General features: G+C 39.2%; 1 protein-coding gene across 1 annotated transcript in view; it reads left to right on the forward strand.

The window, feature by feature from the left end:
* MAP3K5 (mitogen-activated protein kinase kinase kinase 5) overlaps window positions 1-17,246 on the forward strand; it is a 161,209-nt gene that overhangs the window by 80,034 nt on the left and 63,929 nt on the right. Inside the window, exons 4-8 of the mRNA XM_054023794.1 lie at window positions 1,256-1,449; window positions 1,761-1,929; window positions 2,776-2,882; window positions 7,588-7,758; window positions 12,707-12,819. Coding sequence (XP_053879769.1) covers window positions 1,256-1,449; window positions 1,761-1,929; window positions 2,776-2,882; window positions 7,588-7,758; window positions 12,707-12,819 — 754 coding nt within the window. The remainder of the gene's footprint in view (window positions 1-1,255; window positions 1,450-1,760; window positions 1,930-2,775; window positions 2,883-7,587; window positions 7,759-12,706; window positions 12,820-17,246) is intronic.

The following is a 17,246-nucleotide window of genomic DNA, read 5'->3' on the forward strand; positions in this document are numbered from 1 at the left end:
CCCCCGCCCTGCAACCTGAGCTACACCCCTCCCAGCACACAGCCCCTCGCTACCCCCTCTCTGCAACCTGAGCTACCCCCCTGCCCACACACAGCCCCTAGCTACCCCCTCCCTGCACCCTGAGCTACCCCCCTGCTGCTCACACACAGCCCCTAGATACCCCCCTCCCTGCACACTGAGTGGTTTTCCAACATTTTGAGCTGAGCTCCCCACCTTTGAGTTATAATTTTTGGTTGTGCCTGCCATCCCCCACAACCCAGACAGGCTGGGTGGCCTGCTGAGGTGAGTCAGGGGGTGGAGGTTGCGCTCCCTCCCTGGGGCCTGCCGTGTGATATCTGGGCCAGAGCCCCGCCAGCTCTTGCCCCCCAAAATAGAGGTCAAATTATGCTTATGCCTAAGGGTCCCCCCCGGCCCAGATCTCTGAGTCCCCCGCCCCAATCACCCCCACTGGGTCCTGGAGGTTTTATAGCATGTTGAGGGGAACCTAGAAAGAAAAAGGTTGAGAACCCCTGGCATACAGTACACATTCTGCATACTAGTATTACTATAAGGAGCCTCCTTCTCAACTTGGAAGGCAAATTTAGATGAGCCTGATTAAAAAATAGCTTTCATCCATTGATATATGTAGATACAATATGCAACACAGAAGGAAATTTTAATTCTTGATGTCAAAAGCTTAGTGTGCTAAACCATTTTAGTAATTTTCCAATCCATAGGAGGGTTATCTTCACATAATTATCTCAAGATAATGCAAATGGCTTACAATGTTCATGGCTTGTAACATCTATGGGGCTGACTTAAATGGTGTACCAAGTCCTCAGAGGGTTATACTGCTGCCTTTTCAATATAAGTCATTTTGAAAACAATCCACCTCGCTCTCCACTTTAGAATTAAGCTGATGGTCTGGGATGCATGGGGCACGCTGTCAGACTACTAAAGTAGTTAGAAGAATCTTTCTGATAAGTTAATATGCTGACTATTGTAAGGTGAGAGTGAAGCCCTTAAAAGGACCCATTTTATGAAAACAATTCAGAAATCAAAAAGAATATATTTCAGGTGGCCTCATCTTCCATCTGAAAATTAAATTGCATAATCCTAAACCATTTAGGAGAATCCTGACCCAGTTGAAGTCAATGGCAGAATTCCCATTGACTTCAATAAGGCCAGGATTTCACTCTTTGCGTTTAACTATTTCTAACTTGAGGCCTATAAATATAGAAATAACTGTCTTAACTCTTGTATCGTGTTTTCACAGATGTGCACTGGTAACTACATATTTGTTCCATATATGATAACCCCACATAACAAAGTGTACTGCTGTGATAGCAGTTTTATGAAGGGATTAACGGAGCTAATGCAGCCCAGTTTTGAATTGCTCCTTGGGCCAATATGTTTACCTTTGGTGGATCGCTTCATTCAACTCTTGAAGGTGGCACAGGCCAGTTCAAGGTAAGATCTCCTCTCATCTCCTCCCATGAAACACACACATTTTTACGGATGATTTCAATATTGGGTGGTAGGTTTCCTCAGGGAGATGTTAAAATTCTATAGCATTTTCCATGGAATAATTTGAATGGAATGAAAGTAACTATTTTTAAAAGTATTCTAAAACTATTATTTTAACTATTTTAAAAAAATATTTATTTTATTTATTCATATTGAATTATAAGTTAGAGCCCCACTGTACTAAGGTACTGCACAAACGCATAACATAAGACGGCCCTTGCCCCAAATGTCTAAAACAATGTGTTTAATTGTAGCCAATATTTCCGGGAGTCCATTCTTAATGATATCAGGAAGGCCCGCAACCTATACACAGGCAAAGAGCTAGCTGCAGAGCTGGCAAGGATACGACAGCGAGTGGATAATATTGAACTCTTGTCTGCGGACATCATAATAAATTTGCTGCTGTCCTACAGAGACATTCAGGTATGACCTTGCTGTTCAGAAATAATACGTTGTTTCAATTCTTCTTCTTCTGCAATGTAAAAGATATGGTGTTTTTACAGAGTGTGGTAAGCAACTGGTTCATTAACAAAACAGTGCTTTTGTTACATGCATTATAGACGCTATTAAAATTAATGAAACATTTTTTGACTGATTCTTTGTTGCTTTATTTTGCAGTTATAGTGTGTGCATCTACTCACTTGGCAGGGGTTAATAACAGACTGCTTGTTGTGTTATATATGTTGCTTCTTTACAGTTAATTATATGCTTGATCATAGGTTAATGATGGTTTTTAAATGTATATCTGTAGATGAAGTGATACTATCTCTTAAGTTCATGAGCCTCTGGGGTATTAAGACTTTTTTTAAAGATTGAGGGACAAATAATAATTACATTCAATTATACAGTAACCTTCACTAAGAGCCCGAGGGTACTTTATAATTCAAGCACAATTAACCGCATAATATGTCTGTCTTAATGTGAAAGATAATATAGATTCACCCTCTGAAGCCAATTTCACAGCAGTGGGACATAAATGCTAAAAGCTCCAGTTCCATGGAAGAATATATGAATTCATATTTATGTAGTTCAGCAGACATGACTTTACTGATTTTCACATTAAGTGTCATGTCCCCTTATAATAAGAGGTGGGGTATGACACCAATCATAACATGAGGTTGAAGAAATTGAAATCCATAAAGCCTATTATGAATTCATAATAGATCTCTCTATATGAAATTCCAAATCCATAATATATAAGCAGAGTTTATATAGACATTTCTGGCAGCAAGCACTTACAACTTCATTATTCTCCCCTTCTCTTGGAAGGATTATGATTCCATTGTGAAATTGGTGGAAACTTTAGAAAAGCTGCCTACCTTTGACTTGGCCTCCCATCACCATGTGAAGTTTCATTATGCATTTGCACTAAACAGGTAAGAATAATTTTTCTCCTCTGTGAGAAATCTGAAATAATAATCTGATTTATTGTTTTACTTCAAACTCTCCACAGGGCATGGTGATCCCATTGCAAGACCCCCTTCTGGAATCTTCTCACACAGATCTTAGTCCCATATATTGCACTGAACCATTTTCAGGACTCTCTGAATTTCATTTTCAACTAAATGTCCTTCCCCTTCTGTGCCCTCAAATTCCATTTCACCCTTCTTCATTCTTCCTCCTTCAGGGTGGGAGTTCATTTTGTCTTACTATGTGTGTAAATCAGCATTTAACTTTGCTTTCCACACCTGATTTTGTACAAACAGAAAATATGAGGTGGGACAAAGGCCAAGTAAATGTTCCATAAAATGCACTCAAATTAATAAGCAGCATAATTTTGTCAGGGTGCTGGAGGTACAACATGGTAGCAATCCCACTGGTTTAGACAGCCTCATGTCTAAATATTATCTATTCCCATGTCAGGGGACAGAAGGATAAGTAATGCTAATGGGGTGCAAAAAGTAAACCCTCCTGTCACCTTAAGCAAAGCAAAACATCAGACAGAAGATTTAGTTCATTTTTAAAAATTTCTTTTCATCTCCCTCGCACTGTTTGCTAGTACATAGATAATGTGCCATCTGCTGTGCTATATATGGCTTTTACGGGTTAAACAGGAAACTAAGATTTTTTGCATGACAGTCCAGAAAAATACTGGCCACTGAACAAGACATTAAAATGGGATTTTCAAAAGAGCTCAGCAAGGCACTCTGCTCCCTTGCTCTGCTGTCATTCAGGTCAGTGGGAGTCGTACCATTGACTTCCATGAGAACAGAGTTAGGCCAACTATGAGCATTTTTTGAATATCTCACACGAAATATAGAAAATCTCATAACAATAAAGGCTAAGATCAGCCTTTATTATCAGAGAAAAGCAACAAACTTTGAACACCATGTATTCCCCCATCAAAGAGATTCAGAACTGTCCATCTATTAAAATAATTGTGAGAAGATATTATAGGTGACAAGCTGAAAAATTAGGGACAATTATTTTTGTAGGAAATGAATGCTGTCTAGTATTATTTAGCCTGAAGAAAAGATCCAGGCCCTTTTTAGCTATCATACAGCAAGCATATATACTATGCCCTGTATGTTAGTTATAGCATGCCATACATATGCACAGTACTTTGCAGATAACTAAAGAACCTCAGCATACTCTTTGGTGGCATGTACCTGCCACTTTAAAAATTTTCTCCATGAAGCACTATGGACACCTATGGTGCTTCATAAATAATAGTAATTTAGACCCTACAGGTAACATTTTCAAAAGCGTCTAAAACACTTTTGAATGTAATACTTAGGCTCCTAAGTCACTTAGGTGCTTTTGGAAATTTTGCTCAACACCTGGAATATAATCCTCTCAGGCAGACCCTTATGGCCATGCACGCTCCATTGACTATAATGGGACTCCTCACAGATGTTAGGATCTACCTTTGCAGTTCTGATTGCAGGATGGAGCCTTAGAAGGTATCTGACATATAGGCTTTTTGAACAGTAGCTAGAAAGGTGTTCAGATATAATTTCACCTTTTTTCTTTCTCCAGATTGTAAATTCAACTGGAATCAGCGGTAGCCATGAATATGGTCACGCTTTATGGTGTGTGCTTAAGTCAGTGAGGAGGGTTCTGCTCATGCTCAGTGTTAACGTTCTCCCTTTAGGGAGATTCATGTTATGAGGTGTTTCCTCTTGTAAGCCTAGTCTGAGTGGTGACTGTGAGATTTCTGGAAGTGTTACTTAATATTTGTGCAAGTAGCAATGATGTTGACTGTGGAAGAAACAGCGTCCTTCACGTCTAGTCTAGAAATGAGGTGTTAAGTGTTGGTCGCTATTAAGAAGGAGTGGAGCAGCTCCTGGTTAGAATCAGTCAGAAACAAGTTTTTAGGAGGGTGTGGATAGTGGAAGAAAGAACCAAAGGAAAAACACAGTGGAGACTTCTGTCTGAGGAGAGCAATGAAAGCATAAAATGGTTCATTTCTCATCACAAAATATTTTCACGCTTTGTTGATTTTGCTCATTGTCCTATGAAGTCCAAGTTATAGGCAGTCAACCAGGTCAGACTAATAGCCAGCCACTGAGAAATCTAGAGGGGTTATCCAGCCCAGTTGCCTCTCTGAGAATGAACAGTTATATAATGGAGCTCAGCCAAAAGTGATGAAGTGGCCAAATACATCCCCCTTTCTCTTCACACCAGTGGTGATCATGAGAAGATGGGATGAGGAATGCTCTGAACAATTGGTCAAGTCCTGCTGCTGACAGGTCAAAACAGCAATGCAGACATAGACTGCCCACAACCATCAGTCAGAGACAGAAGCCTCCAACTGCTCATCAGCAGTAAGCAGAGATGGGAGAGTCCGCACAAAACAACAAAAAGGGAAACCAACCGCTGTTCCATCCTGGAACCACTTATGGAGTTTACAACAGCCATAGAGCTATGGCAGTGTAACCACTCTGGCTGACCCAAATGAAGGGGGAGACAGGTGGGCTGAAATTTGGAATAGGGGTGCTTGGGAGGTGGAGAATCTGTGTAGTTTCTGTGCACAGATCAGAGTTTATTTATTTGCTTTCTTACCAGGTTGATACAATTGTATAGGTTGGCTGAGTGCACAGTGGTGTATAGCCGACTGTACTTATGTGCTCCAGAAAGTTGTATATAGTGTCTGCTGAAACGCAGTTCATTGTTTTGCAGATATTTTTTCTTCTTTGAACACTTAGAGATCACTTAGTTCCATTTAATTTAAACATATCCTGCTGTGTAGCTTTCTTTTTCAGCCACATTTCATGAGCTCTTGTGAGTACCACAGAGGAAGCAGATTTGGTGTCCAGTGCCAAATCCTATACTAAGCAGCTTGACGGTTGCTTCAAGTCAGTGGTTTGCATTGCAGGGACAATGTGCTTTTTGGCTAGCTTACCTTATCAGGAGTTTGCACAGCTGCTATAGAAAGGGAGCTTGTGTGAAATGATTGTTGATGTATTTTTATATTTGTTTTGTTTTTGCAGATTTAGCTGATGCAGTTTTGAGAAGCCATTCAACACCTGCTTTGGTTTAAAAAAAAAGTCCTAAAAATACAGAGTTCAAGTGATTAGCTTAAAGGGAGAGAAACTTGTTAGTTTTGAACTAACCCAATCCATTTTTTTTAAGTTCTGTTCACAAGCCTAAAGTTCTTAGTCTCTAAACTTCTAACATTGAGAAAACAGAGCTCTGTGATATATGTGGCTTTTAAGAAATATCTCTCCGATGTGAGAATAATATTTTGAAGGTCACTTGCAATAAGTCCTTATCTAGATATCAAGGCAAAACTTGGGAGTGATGTGGCTTGCATGAACATGACCCGTTGTACTTGAAAGTCCCCAATCCTTTTTTCTTTCTCGGTGTTCTTTGTGGGCCTAATTTCTTACTTGAGCAAAACTCCCATCCTAGTGGTGAAGGCCTTAAAAAAAAATTGCATGATTCTTTAGTTAACAGACTACTGAAGCAATCTAACTGTTCTGATCTGCACATGCTTTTCTTCGGACTCAGTTGCATTTTAGTTAAAAATTAACCTGTGACATAGCTGAAAGTATGATCTGCTTCCCTCTATTGATCTCTTATGTTTGATGCAAATCCCAACCATGCAGATTCAAAGTCAGGATACAATTCACAAAGGCAAGAATATTCCCTTATTACATCTCCATTTAAGTAGAGTTCGTTTTATGATGGGTTTCAGAGTAGCAGCCGTGTTAGTCTGTATCCGCAAAAAGAACAGGAGTACTTGTGGCACCTTAATCTCTAAGGTGCCACAAGTACTCCTGTTCTGTTTTATGATGGTCCCAATCCTGCTCGCATTGAAGCCTATGGGATTTTTGCCAGTTGACTTTAATGGAAGCATCATAGAATCATAGAAATGTAGGGCTGGAGGGGACCTCAAAAGGTTGTCATGTCCAGCTCCCTGCACTGAGGCTGGACCATGTAAACCTAGACATCTACACAGTTCTCCAAAAAACAAACAAAGGGGCAAAACCAAAGAAGACTGAGAGTATTCTGTGCTGAGAAATGAACCATTTTGCTATTTCATTGCAGAATTAAGTCATATTTAAACAAATTTTAAAACTTTGATAGTGAAGATTAGTATCCAAACCATGAATCATCAGGAAGTATCTAATGCTCACAGTATGTATGTACTCATAGGAAATATTTTTCTTGTGAGTTATATTATCCCATAGTCCTTTTATTTTTATTTTCCTGGGAATTTGATGTGTTTTGGGTATTCATTTTATGCCTGAAAGATAGAGGGGGACAAGAGACCTTACAATCCAAATTAAAAATAATTGTTTCCCTCCTAATACATTAAAGAGTGTGCACTTGCTTAGTGTTTCTTATCATGCAATCTGAGAACTGCAGCTGTTTTTTTGTTTTTTGTTTTTGTTTTTTCTCATAAAATAATAGTTGGATCAAAGTGGTATGTTGTTGGAGAGAGTTTATAAAATGATACAAAAAAGTGGCCCTCCCTAAAGGGGAAAAAGGTCCATAGCCTGGTTCTGAGAGATGTGTTTCACCAGCCAAAAATGTATGTGCGTATCAATGCAGTGTAAGAAAATCTTGGGAAGTTCTTCCCTACTACTCTAGTGGTTTTAAGCGGAAATATTCATCTGTGTATTTTTTTAATAGGCGAAATCTACCCGGAGATAGACAGAAAGCTTTAGAAATTATGATACCCCTGGTACAACATGAAACTCAGGTAGCTTCAGATATGTACTGCCTGGTGGGACGAATCTACAAAGATATGTTTTTGGACTCTGGCTTTACAGACATAGAAAGCAGAGACAGTGGGACATCCTGGTAAGTGTTCTTGCTCTTTGTCTCTCTTTGGATTAAAAAAAACCCAAATCTTACTTAAGGCTTATTTTTTCACAAAGAAGGTATTACAGCACTAACCCCAATCATTTACAATTCTAAAATGACCATATTAAAGCTCTTATTCTATCACATAGTTTATTCATCAGGGTGAGTGAGTCCTCTATCCATAAATCCATCTCCAGGAACTTCTTATAACATTCTTTACCGCTGAGTAGCTTCAAATATCCCTCACCTTAGGAATTTTCCTTTCTTTTTCCCCCAAGATGTGGAATTTCCCCCCTAAATTGCTGTAATCTGAAGCCCAGGATAGGCGATAGTTAGTCCTGGACCAGTGACAGGTTTGAGAACTGATAATCAGTGACCCTGTTTAGGTTTAGAAGTGGGAGCTTTCTACCGCTGGAAAAGGTGAATTTCTTTGCTTTCCAATGGGATGAACAATATTTGAATCTACCCCAGGAACGTCCTGAAATATCAGACTGTGATGGTATTTATGTATAGACAAGCTACCTTAGGTCACTTTTAAAGGTATTAGTTCTAATATTCTTCTCCTTCAGACAGGGCCGGCTCCAGGGTTTTTGCCGCCCCGAGCGGCCGGGGGGAAAAAAAAAGTGATCGTGATCGGCGGCACTTCGGCGGTAGGTCCACCGCGCCGCTTTCTTCTTCGGTGGCACTTCTGCGGCAGGTCCTTCCCTCCAAGAGGGACCGAGGGACACACTGTCGAATTGCTGCCGAAGACCCGGATGTGCCGCCCCTTCCCCTTGGCTGCTCCAGGCACCTGCTCGCTGCGCTGGTGTCTGGAGCTGGCCCTGCCTTCAGAGGTCTATAAATTTGGACTCATGATACTAAAGGAATCTAGTTGTGCCAGTGGAGAGAGAGCAAAAATGGTCTCAAAATAATTAAAAACTCTCAATTCAAGAGTGTTTATTTTATGATACATAACTGATAGAATGTGTGTTGGTGTGATGTGGTGTGGTGTAACATAATATCGACACTTGGCTGGGGTGAACCACTCAACTTATTTGTGACTTCCCCGCTTGTGACTAGCCTGGCTATCCTATTTTCATGACAACAAAACGGTTACACCATCAGTGTAGTATGCCTACACTACACTAAATAGAAAGAAATACTACTGATTGTCCTGTGTGTTGTGTGCCTGGACTGGACTGTCTGAATAAGTTGGGGACAGGCACTGAGTTTTTCTCTGGTTTTGTAGTTTAATGCCATACTGAACATACTGAGAGCTCTCACTAAATGAGACTAGATCATTGCTCTGTCTCCCTTATTTTGTCTGTTGAGCTTTTAGTTGTTGTAGTTGTTGAGAGGAGCACACTGAGGTATCAGCCTCAATTGTAGATTATTGCAATCATGGGCTTCTTTCCTTTCAATTAATTTGTAAATGTACACACTGTGTGCTTAGCTTGTGCATGTTCTTTATATCCAATTCTAGTTCTGGTCCTATAACCACCAGCTTCCAGTCTTTGTGTGTGTGTGTGTGTGTGTGTGTGTGTGTGTAAGTGCAGTTGAGAATTTAACAGCAAATTTCTTTTTTCTATATTTTCGGTAAACTTTTAGTGCAGGGGGCAGTTCATGATAGAAGTATGTTTAAACAATCTCAGTTTTTAAACACCTCTAATACATTACAGATATGTGACTACTACTGAATCTTTAAATGACATTGGAAAGTAAGAATACAGCTCATAATTTTTGATTTTTTTAAAAAAAGTATCATTCACTAATTCTTCTGAGTCATGGCCATTATGAGATTTTGTCGAGATTATCATTTAAATGCCCCCCACCTTTTTTTTTGTGAGGTGATGTTAAGGTAGATAAAATGATAGACTTGAGTATAAAACTTGGCAATATGATGGGTGAAGTAGTATAAATAATGTTGAGTTTATTGTTAAATTATTTGCTTTTTCCTCGTTCATTCATAGCTATGAAAAGAGAAGCAGTGAGAGGCTCAAACATAACTAACCTAAGAGCAGCCAATAGGTTCAAACTGTTTTTAATTAATCATAATATTTAACGCTTAAGGAGCTTTTTAATTCCAGGCATCTTAAAGTGCTTTATTATGTTGAAGTAAGCATTATTATCCCCATTTTACAGGGGAACTGAGACATAGAAGTCAAGTGGTTTCTCCAAGTTCACAAAGCAAGTCAGTGGTAAAGCTAATTACCTGCCTGTGCATAAAAGAATATTAAACACTGTCTCACTCTTTGGTTCAATAGCTCAGGAGGGTCTGTTCTCTAATACACAGTAGTAGAAATGCTGATGATACATCCAGGAAAGAATAGGCAGACTTGTACATAGTGATTTCATTAGAGATGCCACTGTTACTGTAGCTATAATATTATGTATATTATGACTTATAAACCAGAATTTTGTTGTTCTCTCGGTGGGAGGAAAAAATGAAATCATATTGTGCTGGATGCTTGTGTGAAAAGCTCTGCGTGTGTGTGTTGATAATCACATTTCCTCTAGCTAAAAGCCGAAGAATCATTTTTACAACCAGCTAGCAGTGTGAAAAATGTTTGGCCTATTCCAGAGAAGTAAAGAGGGAAGGAAGTACCCTTTCCTAACATAAAAGATGGAAGGACATAAACCTTTCCTATAAATATGAGAATAGCGATAACAGGTTAATTAACTGACACTTTTTCTGTCAGACTACTGCATTACTGATATTGTAAATCAGATCCGCCAATAAATTAGTCTTTTCTATCCAAATCCTTGCTTTTACCTCTCTAATTCAATGTCAGTGCTGTAACATTTTCCTAAATGTTAGCTTTCGTTATCTTTGTGGCATTTATAATTGCCTCACTTGATGTGGTGTCATAACTTTAGATACAGATTTTTAAAACCTGACCTCCTGCTTTGCACCTAAAGTTTGCAGATGAAAATAAGTGGGGGTGCAACTTTGTGCTCACAATTCTGTTTGGGCACAACCAGCGATATTTAAAGCTTGCATATACACACAGCAGTTGTACACATTTAACTTAAATCAGCTTAGTTAAACTGGAGCAACTTTTGTGTTTGAACCATATCTGTTCAAAAAAGGTTATTTCCGTTTAGCTTGCATCTGTAAATTTACTAATTCATGCTCCATTGCTATAAGTCAGGTCAGGGCCGGCTCCAGGGTTTTGGCCGCCCCAAGCAGCCAAAAAAAAAAAAAAAAAAAATTGCGATCTGCGGCGGCAGTTCCGCGGGAAGTCCTTCGCTCCAAGCAGGAGTGAGGGACCGTCCGCCAAATTGCCGCCAAACAGCTGGATGTGCCGCCCCTCTGCGAAGTGGCCGCCCCAAGCACCTGCTTGGTAAGCTGGTGCCTGGAGCCAGCCCTGCGTCAGGTTTAAACCCATGTAAGTGTGTCCCCACACAAAGATTATACAGATTATAACTAAACAGTATAAAACTACACCTTTAGTTATATTGATACCACTCTGTGGGTAGAACAGGGCTTGGAGGTCTAACAGGCAGAGACGTCGGTACATATGACATCATTGATGCCCACAGAATTGCCAGAACTAAAAGAGAGACTGGGTGAGGACTTTGTAAAAGGAGCTAGTGTCTGGTTGCCTCATTCACTTTCCTTATGCACTTTACAAAAGCCGCTACCACAGCTGACACTAATTGGCACACTTAACAGAGAAAGGACAAAGAATGACAGTACAATTACAGAAGTAAACTCAGTCATCCTCCGAATTGATCTCTCAGGGTAGGCCAGGGTTCAAACATATTAACAAAGAAGTGTAGTGATATTTTCGCTGCCTGTGGTATGTCTTTCTTGTATATAAATAGAAGACTTCAGTTTTCAGGACTTTTACGCCAACTCCTACAACAAGTACTAAATGCATTTTTTTTTAAAGTAGCTGCTATGCTGATTTGGTCCGAACAAGATCTTCCCTTGCTTCTCTTGTCTTGTCCTTTTCTAATCTTTAGGTTCTGGATGGTGGGTGCACCTGTATAGATTCTCTGCTTAGGTTAATTTACATTTCCTTTGTCTGTGTGCTTTTATCCCGTTTATTGTGTGGGTGTCTCTACTTTTTAAACAGATGCATAGCAGCTATTTTCATTTTTAAGAACGAAGGGTATACAGGTCAAACTTGGGCATATTTAGACAGTGTTGTGTAGAAGAAATGAAATACTGTTTAGAAATCCAGAGTTGTAGTTACAAACAGGCTTCTATATATTTGGGACAACAACAACAATGTTGTTCCCCTTTTCTTCTAATTATTTCATCAGTTTTTTTTCTCTTTTCCTGTCCATTGCATGATGAAGGTAGCACAAAAGATCAGTAGAGAAATAAGGATTCCAAACCTCAAAGCAGCTGTAGCACTAAGCAAAGTAAGAAAAAGGCCTGAGTGTGATTATGCCAACCAAGCTATTCATTCTAGTTAATGAGTTTGGGGCTGGTGGGAGGATTTTTTTGTATTTTACTATAAATAAATGTTTTGCTAGCATACATTTCCTTCCTCATTTCATTCAGTCTCACAGAGCAGAAGTAAAGACAGATGATCAAAGTAAAGAGCAAATTAAGTCTTCATCACTCATCTTGACTTTCAGGGTCTGTTTGCTGATCTCATTAGAGTTCTAGACTGCTCTTTGTAAATCAAGCAGCAAGTTCAACAGGCAAAATTCAACAGCTTCTGCATTTTAAATACTAGTCTTAACGTGGTTTTTTTGGGGGGTGAGGGTAGTGAGTGAGTGTGTGTGTGTGTGTGTGTGAGAGAGAGAGAAATGGGAGAAGGATATATAAAAGTTGTACTCCTAAAAATAAGCAGGAAGCATGAGTGGAGAACAGTATAATATTTTTACTTGCATGGATGGTTCTAATTGTGCAAACGGAAGCTAAGCACTTACAGTACCTAACCCTATAATTATCTCCTTGTTAGATTGCATTATTTAGAAAGTAAACTTGTGTGTTTGTTTTTTCTAGGTTCAAGAAGGCGTTTGAGTCGGAGCCAACATTGCAATCGGGAATTAATTATGCAGTACTCCTACTGGCAGCTGGACACCAGTTTGATACTTCTTTTGAGCTACGGAAAGTTGGTAATTAATAGCTTGCTGATTCACAGGCAAATCAAATCCATGATCTCTCCCCACCCCCCACTATTATAGGGGAAACAATCTAATGGATGTATTCAGAGTACTTTGATAGTGAGTAATTGAAGACTTCAACTGTCTTTCTCATTAAAAAGGTTTGGCATCAAGCCTTACTGGTGATCCTGAGTTTAGTGCTCTGGTGGAGACCTGGTTCAGTTCTCTGGGCCCTATCTCTTGCTGCTTGGGTAGCAGAGGGTATAGTGGCCTCATAACCTGCTCACTTTGCAGTTGACCTAGGAATTAATTTGCTAATCCCTGAAGGAGCATGTTACTACCAGTGTTCGAGGTAAATCACTGTGATACAGGACAGTGGGGACAATGAACTGAAAGTCATCCTAGCAATGGGGAAAATATGCCTTTGACTTCCAGCGGGGTAGGATGGGAGAGAAGAGATTCAATTTCTATTTGCCTTTTGTGCATTGGTTTAGTTGTATATACCACTTTGTTGCCTTATGCTATGATCTTGTAAGATCTAAGGAGATATGCAAAGTCAAGGCTAGCCAATAATACTTGCATATATATTACAATATAGTCTCTGTAGGTGACAGTCTTCTTTGTCAATCTGTTTAATCAGAGCTACTTTATCAGGATCTGGATAATATAAACATCCTATTGGGACATGTGGCCAGGGACTCACTTTCAAATCCATATTAATGGAACACTCTTGACACATCATTCTAGATAATAAGGTTGATAGAAAGTGACATTTGATATGATGGAGGCCATTAAATTGTTCTAAATTAATTTCTAAAACATATATAAATATAAAATTGTTTCACATAATATGGCATTCCATTTTATACATGCATTTAAAGTGCCAGTGAAATTCACGCATAGAGAAAAGGATGTTTATACATCTGTTATACAATCTGTTATAAAACTTTTTTTTCCCACTTGTACTTCCTAAGACACATGCGAAAATGCCATTTTTGTTACTAGGGCTATTTTTTTCTCCACAGAATGTTGCTGAATATTGCTGTAGTGAATCAGTATTCCAGCTAGGCATCAGATGGTGGGGATTTCTTATGTATGCAACATAAACCCATGAACCTACTCACTTTTGGTCATTGCATCTCTGATGGTACTTTTCAGAGTTAGTTCCACTGTCACAAGAAAGTGGCAACCTGCAAAATTGCTATTTTCCTATTTAAAAAGCCTCCCTTAGTTTCAAGTGGAGGTTACTCTTAATTAGAGCTGTTCAAAAATCTGTCAGTGGAATATTTTTCCATCGGAAAACATGCTGATTTGACAAAATTCAAACATTTTGAATATATTGTCCAAATGTTGATGGGACGTTGTTGAAATATTTAATTTCAACAAGATCAAATTGTTTTGTTTTTGAATTCACTGGACTTTTCTGTTAAAATTATAATGTAAAAGTCAAAACAAAGTAAAAATGAAATGTTTTGTCCTTATTGAAAAGAAATATTTTAGAATATTTAACAAAAAATTCCAAGATATTTTGACTTTTCATCTCAATTTGAGATGAAATTAAAAAAAAAAATGTTTTGGAACTTCCCATTAGAGAGAAATTCCATTTTTCAGCCATCTCTAGTGGCCCTGGCCAGACATACTCTGCTGTTCTTCATACAGAGACTAACTTGTACAGGTAGAAGAGTGCTCTTTTTAAGAGAGACAACCCCACCTCCCAGCTCAGTATCGGCAACAAAAGTATTTTAGAGAAGGGAAGAGTGGGGACAGGGATATTATAGAGACAAGGTGGGTGAGGTAGTATCTGTTATCTTCTATATTTTAAAGATATTTTCAAAAGATATTACCTCACTCATCTTGTCTCTCTACTATCTTGGGACTAAGACGGCTAGAATAACACTGCATACTGTATAGGGATATTATGCTGATGTATTTTTAAGATGATGACATTTTGGAGGGTGAAGAATAGATGGGGATAGCTGTTGCTGTAGGAATGATGATGTAGATCTTGGGTTGTTTTGTGGCATGTGGGGATTTGAGGTATTGATTTGGTGTGGTGCGCTGTTTAGGGATACCCCAGCTGTTTAGTTTCTTCAGGCATTTTGCCCTCCTGTGACAGTGAGAGCCACTATTAGATTATCACATGTGGTTGTCTCAACTCATGGCTCTCCATACTCTGGATTAGATTTTGGGTTGGATTTTTTTATCCATAGCATTGATACAATGCCATCACCTCCTACTCTGAAGTCTGAGTTCTTATGTCCATGACTGTGTGGGAGGCAGAGAAAAAATACTGCAGATTTTCACTCAGCAACTTTGTTTTGGGTTGTGGACAGTCTGGTTAATATGAGCTACATTTACTGAGTGATTTATTTGAGTCTCTCCTATTACAAGGCCATTTCTTGATGCACAGACATTTCCACTCTAATCAATTGGTTTTGGACCAAACTGCCTGCATTCCAAGGAGTTAGGGCAATATCTCAAAGGCACAAATGCTAGGCCCTCTCTTCTTAAGTTTTGGCCAGTGTTGCTCACTGACTGTGTTTGGAGAATTTCATAGGACACCCTGACTTTGGACCCTTCATGCTCATGGTTGGTGAAGATCAATAGGGAAGAACTACACTATCTGCTGGTGGAGTTAGTCAACATCTTCTTTGAGGTGTTCATCACTTTTAAGAAAGCATTTGTTCAGCCTCTGCTTAAAAACTTTGGTTCCTGCCGTCTTTCCTGTTACCCACCTGTATCTATTCTTCTGTGTGTCATTAAGGTTACTGAAAATGCTGTGACGCGTCATCTTCCACAGATAACAATGTCTTCTCTTTTATTCTGTTTTATATGGGTTCAAACACTATCCTCATCACTGTAGTATCTGGGCACCTTCCAGTAGCACATTAAGCAATGTGACTAACATCTGTCATGCATTTTTGTTCCCTCATCCTCTCCCCAGTGGGAGTGGTGTGAACGGTGGAATATCTTGTTTTGGTAGGATTATAGTGTTTTGTTTTTAAATGTATAGTAACTCCTCACTTAACGTTGTAGTTATGTTCCTGAAAAATGCGACTTTAAGTGAAACGATGTTAAGCGAATCCAATTTCCCCATACGAATTAATATAAATAGCGGGGGTTAGGTTCCCGGGAAATTTTTTTTTTGCCAGACAAAAGGCATTATATACATTTTAAGCAAGCAATTTAATACAGGTATAAGTTTTAAACAATTTTAAAGAAACAATTTAATACTACAGTCATCACTGCTGAGTATGAAGCTTGGTTGAGGTGGTGGAGTCAGAGAGTGGAAGAGGATGGATTGTCCGGCTGCTCCTCTTGCTGTTCTTGCAAACACAGGCACTGACTTTGCCAGGGGCAGGGGGCTCAAGCCTTGGCCCATCCACTCCACCCCTTCCCCCAAGCCCCCACCCTTGACACTCCAGAACTGCAAACCAGCTGATTGCCCAGGCAGGAGGGGGGGGGAGGGTGGGAGGAGGCGGAGCCAGCGCGCCACATCCTCACTCCTCTCCTCCTGCCTGGAGGCAATCATCTGGCTTGTGGCGTTCATGTGGATGGTCTTTGCTGTCAACCTTTTTATGCATATATGAGACCATTAGGAGAGTTAGTCACGAGATGCGTTGAAGTGCTTTCTATATGCTGATCACACCCAAATTTATGTCTGCAGCCTGTATAGCCCAAAGAATGTCTGTTTCACTGTCTGGGAGAGATTGGGGCATACATGAGAGCAAGTTTATTGAGAATCAGTTCAGATGAGACTGAGATGATAATGGTAGTTTGGGGGAAGCAACTGCAGGATATAGCAAAATTATATCTGCTATTTTGATGGTGTGTTTTCTATTACCAGAATTCACAACTTGGGGATCTGATTACATTCCCAGTTAGTTTTAGTCGCTCAAAAAGCTGCAGTGACCAGAACTGCTTTTTCCCCAATCTGTATTAGGTCAGAAAGTTGCTTTCTAAAGTTTTCAGTCTATAATTGTGGAAGAATAAGTGTTAATGATGAAATGGTCTTATGGAGAATTTTTGTGAGTCTCTTTCACACTTGCTATATTCTGATTTGTAGTTTTTTAACTGCTTTGAATCACAAAATTTAAAGACTTTTGAGACTAAAACACAAAAATGGGCTTTGCAAGGATGCTGATAATGATTCTCTGCAAGTTATGTGATTTGCATACTCAGATGATGCAGCTGTTGCAAATTATTTAGCCATCTTTGATCTTGCAAAGCAGTTCATTTTATTAATGAGAACACTGCTTTCTTTTTCTTATGCATATAGAATCACAGACAAAAACTGTTTATGATAAATATCTTATTTTCCATACAAGCTGCAAACAAATTCCTGATATTATAAATATAATTTCTGACATGGCATTAATAGGCTCTACATTTTTGCTGATTATTTTTTAAAGCTAATATCTTTTTAACAATGAACTGTG

Source organism: Malaclemys terrapin, chromosome 3 (genome assembly GCF_027887155.1).
Source record: "Malaclemys terrapin pileata isolate rMalTer1 chromosome 3, rMalTer1.hap1, whole genome shotgun sequence".
NCBI lineage: Eukaryota > Metazoa > Chordata > Testudines > Emydidae > Malaclemys > Malaclemys terrapin.